Genomic DNA, 20,233 nt, shown 5'->3' on the forward strand with positions numbered 1-20,233 from the left:
TGAAACAGGCGCTTAGTAATTAGTTGTAGACTTATAAAACTCAAAATGAGAACTAAATTCTGATTTTGAACAGTATAAGTATTTTCACAAGTGAAAAGTTAACCTTGTTCTAAATTTGAAACACAATAATTGAAAAGATGACGTTCAAATAAATGAAAGTAAAAGGATTAAAATACCGTTAGTTAAGCAAAGTTAATTGTTAAATTCTAACCTCTGCATAGCTGCGATTAATGTGTGGAGCCAACTCCTTCAAAGCAACAGACAGGTCATGGATGTCAATTTTGCCATTTCCATCAGTATCTAATTTAGAAAATAGTTTTTCTAATCTTTCTTCGTCTTCTTTTGGTAGTTCCTCTATTTCCAAAGGCGGATGGCACTGCACCATGGTGTCTTTCGTCAGCGTAATAAGTACTATTTCTTAAACAAGTTAAAATGTCTTGTAATACGTATGTAGTGGCATACATTACTTTAGCCTAATTAATTAAAAACGGAACCAAAATCATTTTTGCGGAATCTTCCGAGATTCTCATTCAAAAGGAATTTTGACATACGTATCTTCTAGCTTCCCACTTGGGCACTACTGTAACAGTGTGCGTGTGACAAACGGACGATGCACATTTAACTCACACATTGAAATATTTACAGCACTGCGGATACGGACTGCTAATTTTCTAGGCCATGACTAGTAGCGACATAGAGCGACATCTTTGTCCAGTGCCCTAAATTATTTGGAAAAGTCAAAATTGTCTATTAAGAGAGTAATAATAAATAAACTAATAAACATACATTTTTATTTATCTAAAAATACTCATTTTTTCTACATAATTAATATAGCTACTTGTGGTGATATTAAAAGAACTATATAAACACACACCCACATATTTCTACAATAAATAGTAACTATATTGAATTTGAATTTGATCTTTCAACAAGAAACCTTCCAACAAGAAATAAATTTAACAAAATAACTGCATAATAAATAAATTAACTAGATCGTAGTAAGTAATTACTTGTTTGTTAAATTCATTTTTTGCAATAAATTATTAGTTTTGGGACCCAAAAAAATTATGAAGCAATAAATTAGAGAAAACCGGTGATTTTCCAAAAATCAGTAATTCGATAAGTAGGACAAAGCCCAACACTGCTTATGATTTTTAATAACCGATTCGAGTCAACACTAGTTTTACTAAGTCCGTTTCCGGTTTCCCACTTAGAAGGAGATGGGACCGTCCTATTATCTTAATATCTATTGAATTGTTCAACCCGAAAGTGAGACAGTAGATAATTATCCAGTCTATTGAGTAAACTTTTTCTTCTTGTTGTAAGTCAGTAGTTCAGAGTAAGTTTACCTCTGATGTTGGCGTTATTTCCGGTCAAGACTTGAGACCAACTTGAGACTACAAAGATCAAAAGCTACAAAGCTTGAGACTACAGTGTGACAAGGCTCTTTTGGCGCGTGGCGAAAAACGGAACTAACGCCGCCATCTTGTGAAGTGTCACACTGTACCTCTCCTCACTCCTGTCCCTTTATAGTATACGGTGCTGCTAAGTAAAAAATCTGAAGTGTAATTATTCTGAAAATTTTTGCCAGAGGAAGTTTTAACATCGACATAGAACCCAATACATACCTACTTATTTTTTAAATTGTTTTCTGTCTGTCTGGTCGCACATCATGCTGAAACTACCAGACCCTCCCCCCCCCGCGCGGGTGTCGTGAGGGTGTGCGGGTCGTCCCCCGCCTCATTCCCCTATTGCCATCTCGACGTGTCGCGTTAGTACTCAGCTCAGAGATAGGACTTTGGTCAATGTATAGTGACAGGTATAGCGGAAAATCAAAGCATTGCCGCGAAACTTTCAAATACTTACTAAAAAACACGCGAATCGCGATACCTTATCAGTTATCTTATCACACATCGCCCAGACGATGGTGACAACTGACAATAAGTATCTCACAAGAGACCGCTTGGAGCACCGCAGAGACGTTAGCTCTCTTTGCGTGTTCTATCGCCTCTATAATGGGGAGTGCTCTGCAGAGTTGTTTGATCTCATTCCACCCTCCTTTTTCTACAACCGCACCGCACGGCACCGAAAACAATTTCAACCTCACCACATGGGTGTCTGGTGCACTTAAACCGCCCGTTGTACCAGATCCTTTTTTCCACATAATGTACATGCAAATTGTGGAATTAACTCCCTTCGGCGATGTTCCCATTCGATTACAACATGGGGTTATTCATGCGGCGGACAAACAAATTCCTGAAAGGCCAGCAACGCATTGGTGGTTCCTCTGGTACTGCAAATGTTCATAGGCGGCGGTAGGTAATCACTTAAAATCAGGAGATCCGCCTGCTCGTTTGCTTGCCATTTTTATTAAAAAAGAGACAAAATAATAGACTGTCGGTGTATGAGGTGATATCAGACGGTTCATTATTTGTTCATTTCTGTCTTCCATTCGACATCTTTCACCCAAGGTATGAACACAAAATGAATCTAAATTGACAAACAAAATTAGACCATCACTCAAGTGAACATTCACTCCGAATGAACCTTTTGATATCACCTCCTAAGTATACTTACTTATTCGTACTCCAATACTTACTTATTATCAGAATATTTAAGACCTTATTCCGATAAATAAATCTCTTAATAAGCAAATTACAGCATAGCCTTCAAGTGTTTTTCAAGTAAGCCCTAACGACACGCGAGACAAGGAGTCTAAAATATTATGTAACCGTTCGAAGTATGATATTTTCATCGAGTTCCAAGTTCCAACCAATAAATCCTTGGGTTGGGTGAGTATATGGGGATGGTATCGCTATTATGTCAAAATGACAATACACAAATTGACTGACGTGACCGAAAGACTAAACTCTAAAAGTTAATGCGGGCATTCGCAGCAATCTCATTTCCGTTGCGAAGTCAATCCTATTTCTATAAAAATAAGGCAAATACTTCCTAAATTCCCCATCCCAAACTTGTATGTCTAATTTCGACTCTATGGCTTTATTGTAAGATATATTTTGGATGAATATCTAGGAAGCATTGTTATCGAACCAGGCCGTTGCGAAAAAAAATAGAATGGGAGTGAACAAAAGCTCATAAAATTTGGAGATTAATCGGGGATTTAGACACAATATAAACGTAGCGCACACATGTCACCGCTCGGGGAGATGAACTTGGTTTGTTTGCCGATGACATCACTATTTACCGGAGGGTAGGTACTATCATGCAAAAATGTAATTTAATGTTTTTATTAAGTTGCACACGGTTGCATTACCCGAATGACCATCATCATCATTAACCCTTCGCCAGCTCTCTCCTGAGCACGGGTCTCCTCTCAGAATGAGAAAGGTTTGGCCATTGTCATGCTCCACGAATGCTGCCATGAATGGATTGTTAGCAGACTTCACACACCTTTGAAAATACTATGGAGAACTCAGAAATATTATGCAGATTTCCTCACGACATTTTTCCTACACCTTTAAAGCAAGTGATATTTTATTGCTGAAAACGCACATTTTGAACCCCAGGTGCCCGACTAGGAGGCTGACGCCTTAACCAGCAGGCTATCACCGCATTATCATTGCTTAGTGAAATATCGCACGAATCAAGTTCAATAGTGTTCAGATGTTACGGTGCGTTAGAACTATGACTGTCTGCTGCTGCATTCGCATTTTTAGGGATCTAACCGTGCAATCCCTGATGGGCCATGGTTCTCTCACTATTGGATTAAATCTTTTTCACAGCAAGAATGTTTATAAATTCAGCCAATCACAAACTGATATTGTAACAATTTGCTCAGTGTGGTGCTTCGAATCGGCATAAAAATAACTGTCTACACGTCTTCCAGCGTATGTCCATTTCAGTGCTTCAAACTGTTCCGTGTTGTATCAAGTTTCAAATATTGTAATTTGTACCTCCATGTGACATAACTTCTCTGTACAAAAAAGTATCAACCAAAAATCAAACTACTTTAGATTAGGTAGGTATAATTTCACAGAAAATATTTTTATTTCTTAATAAATATAATAAGTACCTATCATTTATTTTACATCAAAAATAGATTATTGTTTGTATGGTTTGTATCTAACTACTTACAAAAATATTTTTACAGGAAAACTTGACGCGGCAGGTGCTAGTAGCTTACCTATACTGATTTTAGATTTTCATGAACCACAATGCAACATCATACCGACAAAAGTCTCGCTGGACACCACATTGCTGTCGCAACCGTGCGCTCATTATCGTCCATATTATTACAGTAAACTATATCGCTAGCACCGTATCCTTACTTACTATTGGAGTGCTTTGGCAGTAACTGCGACCACATAACTTTTTTTTATATTCCATTACAAGACATCTCTTGAATGTGAATTGCTAATCGGTTTCTACACGGAATCGTACTGGAACGCTAGATCGGTTGGCGGCATGGCTTTGCCGGTAGGGTGGTGACTAGCCACGGCCGAAGCTTCCCACCAGACCAGAGATACTTTAGAAATTATAAAATCCCAAATTGCACCTACCGGGAATCGAACCAGGGACCTCCTATTTAAGCCCTACAATCCTCCTATTTAAGACCTAAGTCTACAGCGCTCACCACTATGCCAGGGAGGTCGTCAACTTCGGACTGCTGCTACATGACTAGGTATTCACATACGATCACTGCCTGGCAACATTTACTTATATGCCGATGTAGTGTGGTCGTGCTGTGACCCGTCGGAATAAACACCATTTTTTTATTATTGAAAATGTTACAATATTACTCCGAGCTAAAATTTCTCTCTCCTAATTAAACTGTACAATCATGGCCGCGTCAAATTCTGTACATTGAAGATATTTTGAAATGTCTGTCTGTCTGTCTGTATCACGGCCGCGCATCACGCTGAAACTACTGAATGGATTCCAATGAAACTTGGTACGATTTGAGGTCATACTATGAGGAAGAATATAGGATACTTTTTATCCCGAAATTCAGCATGGTTCCCGTAGGAGAAGGGATGAAAGTTAAAATGTATACTGAGTTGTAATTCATTAACGCGTAGTCCGATTTCATTCATTCTTTTTTTTGTTAGAAAGGGGATATTTTAAAGTTTTTGAATTTTGTTCCGTAAATATTTCAAGGTCATCGGTTTTTAACCGACTGTCAAAAAGGAGGTGGTTCTTTTTTCTACATCGATTTTTTCGAGGTTTCTGGAACGATTTGCAAATATTTTTTTTAAATCAACAAAAAAAGTTTTCGTGGTGGTCACATAAAAAATTCTGGATTCAACTCCTTAATCTTGATGCTGCAGGGTTACTGCCCGCCTGAGTTATCAAGATTCAGGAAGTGTTCATAGTGAATTCATATTGTAGGTACCAAGCAACGACTTTATTCTCAGACTTCAAGTCCCAACTCCTCAACCCTGATGATGTAGGGTACAGCACTCCTAAACTATAATGTTTCAGTAACTGCGTATGATGCAAAATTAATTTAGGTACCAAGCATAGGCTACATCATTGAACTTCGGATCCTAACTCCTCAATCCTGATGCTGCAAAGTACTAAAGTCCTAAATCGTGGGGATTTTAGAATTTCTGATAGTGAATAGATATTTTAGGTATCAAGCAACGGCTTCACGATGACACTCCCAGTCCGAAATACTCCACCCGAGCGAAGCCGGGGTGGGTCAGCTAGTATTTGTATATCTTAATTCATCATCACCAATTTTCGTATAATATATTTATTTATTGGTCCATTTGTCTTGACGATTAATTAGTGCTATAATTATGTATAAGTAACCTAACTTAACCATCTGATATACTATGAAATATCTTTACCACTTCTATACATGTCACTGATGATTCTCTCAATAGGAATGTCTCCTATAGTGGCGCGGAAGAAGAGTTCTACTATGGTAACACTAGAAACTTTTCTGACGTTAGACAAGATTTGCAGCAACCGGCTGGAACGCGTCATGTCAAGAGGATACATGCGAGCCGTATACTGCAACAAGAAAATTTGGTCAGTAACACATTCATACATAGATTAACAAAACGATACGAGAAGTAGACAAACGAAAGTTAAACTAAATGTACTTATAAAACTACTAGCTTATGCTCGCGACTTCGTCCACGTGGACTACACAAATTTCAAACCCCTATTTCACAGCCTTAGGGGTTGAATTTTCAAAAACCCTTTCTTAGCGGATGCCTACGTCATTGTAGCTGTCTGCATGCCAAATTTCAGCCCGATACGTCCAATAGTTTGAGCTGTGCGTTGATAGATCAGTCAGTCAGTCAGTTAGTCAGTCAGTCAGTCACTTTTTCCTTTTATATATTTAAAGATTTCGGTGATAATTACCTCATTTAGAACAACTTTGGAATGGTCTTGCAAAGCGACAACGGCGGGAGGATCCTGGAGTTTTTTCTTTTCAACATTAGTTTCAGTCGGACTATCGAGATTGCTCTTCTCACCAAAAGTAGTTTTGAACAGAACAATGGCTCGCATACATGCATATTCATTTGTATCTGGACGAATTTTCGACAGTTCAGCTAGCACCATTTGAAACTCATCCACGTCTTTGGAATGTAAGCTTGTATTTTTCGCATCAAGAAGAATTTTCAAATTTAGAGGATAGAGAAATTGCGCACAACCGACAACGAACAGATCCCGCCAGGATTCTTCTAATAATATTAATCTATCAGATAAAGACAGTGAGCTGAAAGCTGGATCATTTTTAGCCCATTTGACATTCATAAACAAAAGTCTGGCTGCAGCTTCACACATTGCTTCAGGATCGGTAGTATTTGCAATCGTCGGTGTAAATGGAGATGACAGAGCTTTTGAATGGCATGGGGGTACAGGAGAGCTCAAAAGGCTTAATCTGTTATACGAAAAGTATGGATTATGGAAGAATGGTGCAGATGGTAGAGGCGGTATTAGATTATGTTTAGGGAGAGCTAAGTCTAGAACTGGTGGATGTAAGCCAATGTCTGTAGATGGAATAGGATCTTTTAAAAATAGTGCCATTTGTCTTCGTATGGTAGAATTTCTCGGACCTCTTTCATGTTGTACGGCTGAAAGAGAAGTTTTAATAAGAACCAAGAATATTCTAACCCCGCTTTTTAAAAAACTAAATGATGCCCGCGACTTCATCTGCGTAAGTTTCTATTTTTTTAAATCTTGTGGAATCTCTTTGATTTTTCGGGATAAAAAGTAATCATATCCGTTTTCGGATATGGATATTCTGTCTATGTGCTAAGCAAATGATGCCCGTGGCTTTTTTGGCTAAGATTTAAGTTTTTAAAAATCCCGTGGGAACTCCTTAATTCTCCTCGATAAAAAGTTTATAAAAATAAAAGGCTTTTTTCTGGGATGTGAGCTATAAACCTGTACCAAATTTTATAAACATTGGCAAAACAGATGGCCGTGAGTAACCAGCAGACAGACAGACAAACACCCTTTCTCATTTATTATATTACTATGGATCATAATCGAAATTGAATGAGCGAAAGATTTTTCGAAAAAAGTCATTTTTTATTCCGAAATGACATGACTATATTATGAAAGATCACATACCGTCTTTATTCATGCCCACATCGAGGCATTTGGCCAAACGGCAAGCCCGGCACTGATTGCGATGGGCTTTGTCAACTAAGCAGGCACCAGGGCTTCTAGCTTTGCAGCTGTACCGACGGTCTCGTCTCACCGACCGTTTGAAGAATCCCGCGCAGCCGTCACACGCGAACACTCCGTAATGTTTCCCCGATGAGTGGTCGCGACACACCGCACAAGGGACATCGTAGAGTATGCGACCTGAGTATCAAACAATTGTTTTGAGCTACTAAGTAGAAACAAAGCGACTTCATATCATTGTATTTTATAGAACAGAGGTTTGAGTCTGTAAGGCAAATTTGTTGGATCTTTTTAAATTGAGGAACTGGAGGTAAAAAAGCGTAATCACAATTCTGATCAAAATATTTGATGTCCCCACCACCACACCACACAAAGGACATCGTCGTAGAGTATGCGACCTGAGAATCAAACAATTGTTTTGAGCTACTAGAAACAAAGCGACTTCATATCACTGTATTTTATAGAACAGAGGGTTGAGTCTGTAAGGCAAATTTGTTGGGTCGTTTTAAATTGAGGAACTGGAGGTAAAACGGCGTAATTACAATTCTGATCAAAATATTTGATGTCCCCACTGAGGGCCCACTGAATATACAAACTTGAACTCATTTCCAAGCAAGGCGGCCTACAATTGGGTATCATCCTACTTTTGATATTGATAAATATTATTAGGTACTTTATTATAAACTAGGATAAAAAGAATGACGTACGCTGATTTTTTTTTTAAATCATTTTAATTTTCGAGTGGGAGGGTCTTCTATACCTTTCTCGCAAAACGAAAAATAGTATGAAACCGCACGAAGCTACTATGGCATTAGTAAGGTGTGACGTCAAAATGCTATATCGCTATCTCTGTCTAATCAGAAATATTTAAATGCTTAATGCTTATAACTTTTTTGTTATTTGATCGATTTAATAAGTTTTTTCAGTCTACGTCATTATTTTTATCCTAGTTTATAATAAAGTAATAAAAAAATTGGAGTAAAATACCCAATTGAGCCATCGGCATATGCTGACATTTCGATCAGAACAGTACAATTACAATGAATATTTGAAGCCAACATTCAGTTTTTTGCTCTTTCTGTAAAGAACATTTTATGAAATTACACCATTTTATTACACCAGCTCCTCAATTATTGTCAGATATATGTATTTATACATATAAGGAAAATCTAGCTGACTGACTGATATGTCAAGGCGCAGCTCAAATTACTGGACGGATCAGATAGCTATTATGACGTAGACATCCGCTAAGAAAGAATTTTTGATTTTCAACCCCTAGTGGGGTAAAATATGCGTTGGAAATTTATGTAGTCCACGCAAAGGAAGTTGCGGGCATAAACTAGTATTATATAATATAGCTAGATATTTTTCTGTATTCTTCTTTCGGTGATCACTTTCTTGATCGATCAAGTCTAACTTCTAGCACTATTTGGGGGTTCACCATAATCTATATAATCTGGGACTTGTTGCATAGGTATATTTTAATCTAAAAACATAAGGTACGATTTTTAACTAAATTACATACATAACTCGAAGTTTCTACAAATATCATAAAATCATAAATCAACTTTGGTTAAGTGCTTGACACTTTTAATATGACACAAAGACGAGTAAAGCGAACCTAAATGGGGTGGTTGAAATCCCGCCCTAAACGAGGGTGACTCCACCCGGTAATTTGTCATTATAATTCATGGCTTACGTAATATTAGTGAAATTACATTTTTTTTAAATTAAACTTTATCTTCACAAACACGGTTTCAACGTTACGAGTTAAGATACTTTAAATTTAATATTTCAAAAAAGTTTATGGCATTTTACACCTTCGTATTAATCAAGTTAAAAATGCGAGGCTAGTCAGCTAGCCAAGTATGGACTCATTTGAACATTAATAAAATCCATTTTAACTTCAATTTGGTTCCACGTGGTTTGATACAGAACAGAATAGAATAGAATGTTTTTTATTCATGTAAACTTTTTACAAGTACTTATGAATAGTCAGGTAGTTTTAATTTACCACTGGTTCGGAATGCCGTTCAAGATTGACTTTATTCATTATCTTTATACCTATTCAAATCATCGAATTGCAAATATTATATGGTAAGCACCTACCTCAAATTAAACATAATATATATGAAAATAATCATTATTCAAACCCAGTCCATCTCCAACAATTATAATACGAAACGCAAAATGAAAAAAATCGTACATTTTAATCTGCTTTGTTCGCGTATCCTTAATATGGTCCCACGGCACAACAAACCGTTTAGCGAGAGGCAAGAGCAGAGCAGATAATATGGCTATATTAAATACCTCCAAACACGACTATAGTCGAAAAGGCACAAAGGCACTTCCATACAATAAGACATACCGAATAAGACGGTGCACATGAATGCGTACACTTGCGAGGCAGGAAGCGCGGTGTCGAATATACTCGTAAGATCAAAAAAAGATTCACAAAACTCCCCGCTATAGACAATGGTAGCATAAAAGCCAAGAAGTGGAGAAGTGGGGCTTGGGAACAATTTGTGAAGTCGGAATAAAAGGCTGTTGACGATAGCCGACTGATAAATAATCACATGGTCACATCAAAAATAGGCATCTTCGATATACGAGTACAATTTTGGGCTCTACCTTGACCCTTAATTGACCCTACTCGAAATCAATATCGTCAATATTTACTCGTTCATGTGTGACTGTGCATGGTGAAAATTCACCATGAACAGTGCCTGATCCCTAGTTCCAGTTCTCGAATCCCTGGTTTTTAGGAGTGCTGTTTGGTTGACGAGTTGAGATTGAAACCGTTACTTGGTAGGACGTAGGTACCTGAAATATCAATTTAATATCAAAAATTCTCGATACCCTGAATCCATGGCTTAGGAGTTCAGTACCTTGCAGCATACCTATACATATAAAACGACTTGTCCTGACTAACTAACTACCATTAAATTTGTAGGACTATGTGGCCATTTCATTGTACAAATATTTACTTAGCTGCATACAACAAATCAGCTGGTTGTTTATAATTAATATGACCTCGTTATTTGAACATATTCGGAGTGCAGGACTGCAGGAAAATTAAAAAAATACTTACTGTTGTCCAGACAATTTCGACACCACACCGAATCGACATGTTGTACCTATACCTGCGCAATAAAGTAGCTACTTCTATCGATAATTTTCATAGATAAAAACTTGGGCGTCTTGTTGAACCGAACCTACTCACGAAGATTCAGCCTGTTATTGATCACTAAAAAAAACAGCGGTGGCTGGACCATAAAATAAATGTAGTTTTCCTGCTGGACAACTTCCCCAATACCTAAGGTTTCAGCACTCTCTGCTAAATATCCCCACTAATAATAATTATTATAAAGGTGAAAGTTTATGTGTGTGTGTGTGTGTGTATGTTTGTTACTCCTTCACGCAAAAACTACTAAACGGATTTGGCTGAAATTTAGAATAGAGATAGATTATACCCTAGATTAAAACATAGGCTACTTTTTATCCCGGTAAATCAAAGAGTTCCCGCGGGATTTTGGAAAACGTAAATCCACGCGGATGAAGCCGCAGGCATCAGCTAGGTATATCGCAGGTATATTATGCTTTTTCTGTCAACGGATCATCTGCGGTTTTATCAACTGCACTGCCAAGTGATTTAGATTGTTATAATGGTTTTCAAAATAAAAAAAATAAAAAATGATAAGTAATTATCGTAAAGCTATGAATGCATTTGTTTGACGACCTCCCTGGCGCAGTGGTGAGCGCTGTGGTCTTAATAGTGGGAGGTCCTGGGTTCGATTCCTGGCAGGGGTTTGGAATTTTATAATTTCTAAATTTCTGGTCTGGTCTGGTGGGAGGCTACGGCCGTGGCTAGTTACCACCCTACCGGCAAAGCCGTGCCGCCAAGCGATTTAGCGTTCCGGTACGATGCCGTGTAGAAACCAAAGGGGTATGGGTTTAATAAAAACTGCCATACCCCTTCCAGGTTAGCCCGCTATCATCTTAGACTGCATCATCACTTACCACCAGGTGAGATTGCAGTCAAGGGCTAACTTGTATCAATAAATGTGTAAATAAAATAAAAAAAAGCATCTCACTGTCATTAATATCGAGAAATCAGCCCTGTTCAGGGATGGTTATCATCACTACCATCCCCGTGCCCGTGGGACCACTCACCTGTATTCGAACATATCGCGTGACCGCGTGGTTAATCGACATTTGTTTACTACCTATTAATTGCCACCGATAGGGACCCTTTTTAAAATGTATTTGGCACAGTTAGTTGCCAGTGAGTTCTTGTATTCCCACGTCAATAAAATAAAACCAGCCAAGTAAGAGATGGACTCGCATACAAAGGGTTCCGTGCCGTCGTACAAGATATAACAATATGTACTTTTATAACACTATGTAGCATGACTGCCATTTTTGAATTCGACATCTTGGTTTTTGTTTGTTGTTATAGAGGCAATTGAATTACCTACACACTCTGTGATATTATCAACTCTAATAGGGTCCCGTTGGCACCCATTGAATACGGAACTCTAAAAATCTATATTAATAACTATTTCGTAGTTATCAATTATTAAGAAAACAACGATACACCATCTTAGATTAGGCTAGGGACAATTTTAATATACTTAAATAAATATAAAAAATTATATCAAAATATTATCTAAACCACGAGGACGCAAGGTGCCCAGAACGCTGGCTGCGTTACCTCGTTGACTGCCGGACTAATTATGATGACTGATATACATAAACTAACTGCCAGCAATCCGGTCAGGCGTGGACTCCGTGAGATGGGATGTCAAAGGGTACCTAGCATTCTCACCTTTGCTAAACCAATTATTCGTGTGATGACTTGTTACTATAGGCACTATATATACTGTAAGCTTGTGAGAGCCAGACCTTCGTTATTTTATAAAAGCTGAAAGTTTATCTGCGTATTGTCCCCAACCTAGAGAAACGATCAGCTACTATGACGTTTGGATCATAGTGGCTTTGGCAGATAACAAAGTCGTATAAAATCTTTCGTCAAAGTATAAAGTCTACTTTTTTATTTTCTTCGGAATAGTGTCGTCACGTCATGTATTGCCACCCGCCTCTGGCACCCGCAGGGGGTTGCCACGACACTTATGTGTCTGGCAATGCATGACGTGATTTCTAGTACTATTCCGAAGAATATAAATAAATAAAGTCACCATGATCGAAACTTCATAGTCGCTGATCACCTCTGTGTCGGGCGGGATAATATGCACATGAACTTTTAGCTTTTATAAAATAACAAAGATCTGACCCTCGCTGGCTCTTAGGCCACTAGTTAGGTAGGTACTGGTAACAATAATTCATACTTCATAGTTAGCGAGATGACGTGTCACAGCTAATTTGACTACGGGTAGGTATTCCCACGAGCGCCGGCGCATCTGCCTCCGCTCTCACCCTCGATCACTCCGCAAATTAGACGATTGATAACGATACGGCTATTTTTTCCTACCTCGTTAATTCCATCGATGATGTACTAAGTATGTTCGATTTTTATCGATTACCTGCTACCTACTTTTGATAACTAGCCTGACACAGATTTTTACCTACCACTAAAAAGAATATTTTGTATAAATTATAATACTTAATTATTATTGTTAATAATAATTATACCTACGTTTACCTACCTACCTACTTTGTTAATAGTAATTATACCTACGTATTGTTAATAATAATTAATATCTATAGATTACAGTTACCTATTTTCAAAATCTCATATCAATCAATGTACCTATAGGTTACTTTTTCACTTTTTAGGTTTACCGGAAGGGTGCCAACGGTACCCTTAGCCTTCGCAGTCCGTCTGCCTGTCTGTCTATCTGTCAGCGGGCTGTATATTATCATGAACCGTAATAGGCAAAGAGTTGAAATTTTCACAGAGTGTGTATATTGCTGCTATGACGACAAATATTAAATTTTTGAAAATCACCGCCATGCAAATTACAAAAAAAAGTATTACTTATTTCCCTGTACGATGATACGGAATCCTTCGACTCGCACTTGACCGGGTTTTAAAATGCCGTTTTTGCCACTGAAAATTGCACCAGGAAAGTCAATGAATATGATTGGTAGGTATATACTTACTGGAAGAGGCTTGGATTGATTGCATTTCCATTTTGACTTGTTTATAATGTTAACATCATCTGCAACAAAAAAGTAGTTATGTTTTAATTGATTATGATTTGATGTTTTCAATTTATATTCTTATAAATATAAAAGCTGACCAACTGACTGAATGACTGATTTGTGTATGCACAGTTCAAATTGGGTATTTGACTTGATATTTACTCGTTCATGTGTGACTGTGCATGGTGAAAATTCACCATGAACAGTTCCTGATCCCTAGTTCCAGTTCTCGAATCCCTGAAAAAAATAAATTATTTCTAAGAGATTATTAAATAGAGGGTCTTCCAAAATACGTTAAATCCACGTTCATTGTTAGTTTTAAGTGTAATAACCATTTTGAACTATCGATTAAACCAAAAAAAGCTCGTCAAATGATTGTGACGTCACATTTCAGTATTTTATAGAAACTCGCATAAAAGTTACTGATTTGACTAGTTGTCAAATACCGTATTACTCGACAAATCGGGCTAAAATTTGGCATACAGATAGCTATTATGACGTAGACATCCACTAAGAAAGGATTTTTGAAAATTCAATCCCTAAAGGAGTAAAACAGGGGTTTGAAAATTGTGTAATCCACGCGGACGAAGTCGCGGGAATAAGCTAGTTATTAATATTCATCAACACAAGCGCGAAAAAATAATGTTTGGCAAAATTATAAAATTTTATAATATTGTAATAATATTTTCACACACAAGTTACATGCGAATTTAACTTTCAAGTGGCTTACTGTCCCTCGTGGTTCATATAAGGACCCTTAAAATCATACAATGTGTAAAGAAAAAGAAAAGAAAACGTAATAATCGCAACAAACGTACGAAAATAATAAACTATTGTTCCTGCGAGTGAGCTGACATCTTTTTGGCATAAAGCTGAGTGCTACTTGTGATTTTGTTCATTATTCATTTATTGTTCTAGTGGCTATTGGTTGAACTAAACGGCGTTTACCCCTAAGTACTATCGAGTAGCTAACACTTAATTCTTTTAAGCACTTGCAGTTTTCCCAAAGTATTAATTATTATTATTAAGTATGTGTGAGAAACTGTATTAACTTTAATAAAATATGAGTATCTATACTAATATCACAAAAGGAGAGTGGTTTTTTTGAGTAGGTAATCTTAAGGTAGGAGTAATAGGGTAGGAACCTAAATAATTTTAAATACATATCAATAATTGCGGTACTAACAGCATTAATTTAGAAATTTATTTGCAGTGTTGGTAAAAACACTATCATAAAAAATTATAAACACCACTGCAAGTATTTGAAAAGTTCTTTTCCCATTTGAAAGGTCGGTACATTATTACAAATGGATATATAACCTGTATCATCATCATCATCATCAACCAATAGACGTCCATTGCTGGACATGGGTCTCTTGTAGGGATAACCTGTATATCTGTATCTATATACATATAACCCGGGAGAAGTCTAGGTGGACCGCTAGTAGATACAAATAATTCAAGAATTTATTGCAATAATAATTAACTGCCTAAGTACATATTTTCAAAATAATATATTGAATATACAATATACTTTTTTTTTATTTTTTTTTTTAGTAAGATACAAGTTAGCCCTTGACTGCAATCTCACCTGATGGTAAATGATGATGCAGTCTAAGATGATAGCGGGCTAACCTAGAAGGGGTATGGCAGTTTTTATTAAAACCATACCCCTTTGGTTTCTACACGGCATCGTACCGGAACGCTAAATCGCTTGGCGGCACGGCTTTGCCGGTGGGGTGGTAACTAGCCACGGCCGAAGCCTCCCACCAGACCAGACCAGAAATTTAGAAATTATAAAATTCCAAACCCCTGCCAGGAATCGAACCCGGGACCTCCCACTAATAAGACCACAGCGCTCACCACTGCGCCAGGGAGGTTGTCAAAAAACATAGGCTTACAGAAGGTGGATCAAGAGATTGAATAGAGATAATATCCTTATAGACCTATAGTACGCGTCGAGATGGCAATCGGGGTATGAGGCGGGGGGACGCCCCACACACCCGCACGTAACCCACGATCGCCCGCACTGGGCTAGCGCGGGGGCTGTGTGGATGTGCGGGGCGTTCCCACCCCGATTGCAATCTCAACCTGTCGCATACTATACTTAAGTTATTTTATTTCTTCTGAAGCGAAATGCCACTCACTCACTCAATAACTGACTGACTAATCACAAAATCTCAGAAACCATAATGCCTACAAACTTGAACTTTGGAAAATAGGTCCCTTCTAGAGTGTAGGTGTTAGTTAAGAAACGGTTTTGATGAAATCTTCCCTTAAGGGGGTGAAATGGGGGTTGGAAGGTTGTATGAAAAGTCCTATGTTTTTGAAGTTAGAGGCGTGAAAAAAGGCATTTAGGTAACTTTAAATAATAAAACCTAAGTATAATTTATGTTGGAAAAACTCCCCCTTAAGGGTAGTAAAATAGGGGATGAAAGTTTGTATCTGAAAGTTTTAATTATTGTTATTTTAACTTGAAATTTGGAAGGTACGTTCTTTCTAGGGCGCAAGTGATAACATAAGAAAGGATCTTACGAAAATCTCCCCTAAGGGGATGAAATGGGGGTTGGAACGTTATATGAAAGTCCTATGTTTTTGAAGTTAGAGATGTGAGAAGGCAAGTGAGGTCTTTTGCAGCGGGAAAATTTCTAATCTCATGAGAAACTAGAAATTTTACGCGGACGAAGTCGCAAGCAACTGCTAGTATTCAAGATTACATTAAAAGGCTTCTAAAGTTAAGAATATTCTAATCTAGTTCTAATATTCCCATTCCCACATCGCGGTACGGTCGCATTACACCGCGTCAGCTCCATACAGGCAGCGTCGTGTTTCCGCGGATTCGTGAGAATAAGTGTTGCGCTGGCTATATAATAAATATCTTAGATTGGTTCATTTTACAACGTGCACATAAATTTATATCTTAACTAGATCATGACAGCGACTTCGTCCGCGTGGAATTAGGTTTTTTAAAAATCCCGAGGGAACTCTTTGATTTTCCGGGATAAAAAGTAGCCTATGTCACTCTCCAGGTCTTTATCTATACCCGTGCAGACAATCACGTCCATCTGTTGCACCGTTGCGACGTGATTGAAGGACAAACCAACAAACAAACACACTTTCGCATTTATAATAATGGTACTGATGCATAGTTACGATTCTTGGAACATCCTAAGTCCTAATCCCAGCCCACGACGAATATAGCATTTGCGTCAGTAGAAAGTTCGTCGCAATCCACAGTAGCCATGGATTTCGCACTTCATTGTTTGTTTGTCGGACAGTGAGATATAAAACTTAAAAGTTGTTTTTTGTACATAATTATAGTTTCGCAAAACAGGTAATTATGTAGGGATAATCCCGATAAGTATGGGAGCACAATAGCACGGATGAGACGAGCCGGGACGAATAGGCCCGGTGTTCATCGGCGGGCTCATAACAAAAGCATCCTCAATAATAACATCGGAAAGTCGGTAGCTTCTTGCTTTTAAAATTGCGATACAAAAAATATGCCATACGCATAATTCGTGGGGATGATTGCACTTACCTAATACTTTTATTGTTTGTTATAAAATAATAATAATATATCTAATTTTGTCAACGATAAAATATTATTTAACTAGCGGATGCCCACGACTTCGTATGCGTGGATTTAGGTTTTAAAAATCCCGTGGAAACTCTTTGATTTCCCGGAACAAAAAGTAGCCTATGTCTCTTTCCAAGTCTTTTTAATTTACTATACCAATGCAAAAAATCAAGCCGATCCGTTGCTCCGTTGCGACGTGATTGAAGGACGAACCAACAAACCAACAAACAAACACACTTTCGCATTTATAATATAGGTACTGATATCTAGTCTAGGTACTTGTGAAGGAATCTTACATGATTCAGTTAATTTGGCGGTAATTACACTATTTTACCTTTTGATCAAGTTACCTATCTAAATCATAGGATATATAGAACTATTAACTTATTAAAAAATTAAATGCAGCCAGTATTCTTGGCACCATTCCACGCGAATCCACTTCCGTATAGTAAGTATAGAAGGCTAGCTTTAAGTTTTAAGTAATACATTTAGTTATTATGTTTAAAAAAAAGGAAAACATCTTACTTACAGGGTGAAGTTGGCCCGTAATATGTGAGCCGGCAGTTATCAGTTCTGATTTATGTTCAAACAACACAAAATTAACTGTCAATAGCCGTGTCCAAAACCCATTATTGGCGAAACTTTTACGAGTTGACAAGTGAGTGAAAATTAATTTAGAATATTAACACGGTCGCCGGTTATCGATTTCAATAAAATTGTAAATTAATTTAACGCTAGAAATTATATTACACGGCAGAAATTATATTAGGATCATTTGTTATTTTAGGTAATAATTATAATGTTAAACGGATATAAGCTAGCTGATTTTACCTGGAGAACTACACTTCGCTATCGGTGTCTTTCGACTTTTATTGTATGAAAACGAATTTTCTTAAGGATGATACCTAATCTAGATACATTTGTAAAGTAAAACAGTATGGAAATAACAATAGTTAAATACCTTCGCATATCGAGAGTTACATTTTTATTCCGTTTGCCGTGGAGACCCTGGGGCCATGGAGTCTTAGGGCGAGGAGATCTATAGAGCATACTTTGACTTTGCTTAGACTTAAGACATTGTTAAAACGAGACAGCGTTATATCGATGGCATAAAACCGTCTCGTTTTAACTGAAACTTAAGTCTGAGCTAAGTCAAAGTACGCTCTATAGATCTCGGCCTTAGTGCAAAAAAAATCACGATACATTTCTAGCCTTATCTGGTGACAGAATGGCTGGTACATTTTCTGCGCAACGAATCAGCCTAGCTGGCCAGCGCGGAAATGCAGCCAGTATTCTTGGCACCATTCCACGCGGACATGATTTGTAATTAGACAAGGCTAGTATATTACTGAAGATTATGCTGTGTCCTTTGCAGTAGGTACCTAGTTCAGGCGTGAATAAGACAAACAAACAGCCATTTACGTATGAGGTGAAGATAAAGAAAAAAATCAAGGAAGTTACATTTTCTTGTGTGATTTTTATCTTGACACTAGCTTATGCTCGCGACTTCGTCCGCGTGGACTACACAAATTTCAAACCCCTATTTCACCCCCTTAAGGGTTGAATTTTCAGAAATCCTTTCATTGACCCCAGTTTTGAACGCTATACATTGCGAGTTTGAAAAATACTAAACCACTAAAACTACAAAATGAGGCAAATGGTTATTGGATTGAATTTAGGTAGTATAACAATATAATAAAGTGTTTGATAGCGTTCTGGTTACACCCTGTATTGTCATGGATGAGATATTATAACTCTTTTGAAGTAGTTAGGTAACCACAGCAGTTTTTTTAAACTTCAATACATATTGTTTATAGTCAAACTATCACGGACGTATTTTGATTCTTAAATCCTCTTAACACCCGCATATACTGAACAAAGCATCATTGATATTTGAGCTGATGCTGTGACGACCTACCGCAGCATTCTTCATTATGCACATAGGAATTTAGAACTAGGTATCTATACATGCGGTGATAGTCTAGTGGTTAAGAGCCTATTCGGGAGGCTGGGGAAGGGGTTCGATGCCGAGCATGCACCTCAACTTTCGGAGTTATATGCGTTTCAAGCAAATAAATATTTAATATAATAGCTTGTGGTGGAGGAACATTCGTGAGGAAACTGCCATATATGAGAGTTCTCCATAAAAGGCGTGTGAAGTCTGCTTATCCGCATTGAGTAAGCGTGGCAGACTATGGCCTAAAACCCGCGCCACCCTGCGGTTAGGTGTATTGGGCCGGCGATGGCTTGATCATGATCTATACATGCAAACAAATAAAATTGAATGCATTTTGCATTGGTTATCAAAACCCATTTTTTAACTTTTCTTAGCTTGTCTGTCTGAATGAAATTTTATTTAATCTTAGTCTACATAGTTAGTTCCATCAATTAGGATTGAACCACCTATTAAGTAGGTACATAAAACTATAGAGAAAACTATCTGATTTGTGTATACTTACATAAGAAACAGAAATACCTACTCACCCAGTAATGGGGAAAAAATTGTCATGGTAAAGCACGCTCTCAATAAAAAACAAATTACGCAAAGTAGGCATAACTTTATATTATTAGCTAAGACTTTTCCAATTTGCTGTTCAATGGTTCATGTAGAAAATATACTTAGTAGGTGACTGAAGTTATGCAATAAAATTTCGCAAGCATTTATATCATAAAATAAAAAAAAACCATCGCGCTCTCGCCGCAATACTAGGTTTATCGCATAGCTATAAATTAAGTAGGTACTTACCAATTAATATCACAGTCACAAAGAGTCACAGCACTGCACTATTTCACTTAATATCAGTAAATAATTATAATAGATGGTATATACGTTGGTTACGTCGGTCGGTGGTGAAGTGACGCACGCGCAGGCTG

The 20,233-nt window shown here is 37.5% G+C and overlaps 2 protein-coding genes across 2 annotated transcripts in view; both read right to left on the bottom strand.

Annotated features, from left to right (window-relative positions):
• The window catches only part of SCaMC (Short Calcium-binding Mitochondrial Carrier), a 41,271-nt gene extending 40,675 nt beyond the window's left edge, over nt 1-596 (bottom strand). The window contains exon 1 of the mRNA XM_034983885.2: nt 212-596. Coding sequence (XP_034839776.1) covers nt 212-385 — 174 coding nt within the window. The 5' untranslated portion in view covers nt 386-596. The remainder of the gene's footprint in view (nt 1-211) is intronic.
• A 3,444-nt stretch (nt 597-4,040) lies between these two features.
• tll (nuclear receptor subfamily 2 group E member tailless) lies at nt 4,041-20,233 on the bottom strand. Its single transcript, XM_069508850.1, has 5 exons — nt 20,106-20,233; nt 13,738-13,796; nt 7,558-7,794; nt 6,340-7,055; nt 4,041-5,982 (listed from the first exon to the last, which is right to left on the bottom strand). Exons 2-5 carry the CDS (start codon nt 13,766-13,768, stop codon nt 5,800-5,802), a joined length of 1,167 nt encoding a protein of 388 aa, XP_069364951.1. The 5' UTR covers nt 13,769-13,796; nt 20,106-20,233; the 3' UTR covers nt 4,041-5,799.

This window comes from Maniola hyperantus, chromosome Z, assembly GCF_902806685.2.
Source record: "Maniola hyperantus chromosome Z, iAphHyp1.2, whole genome shotgun sequence".
NCBI lineage: Eukaryota > Metazoa > Arthropoda > Insecta > Lepidoptera > Nymphalidae > Maniola > Maniola hyperantus.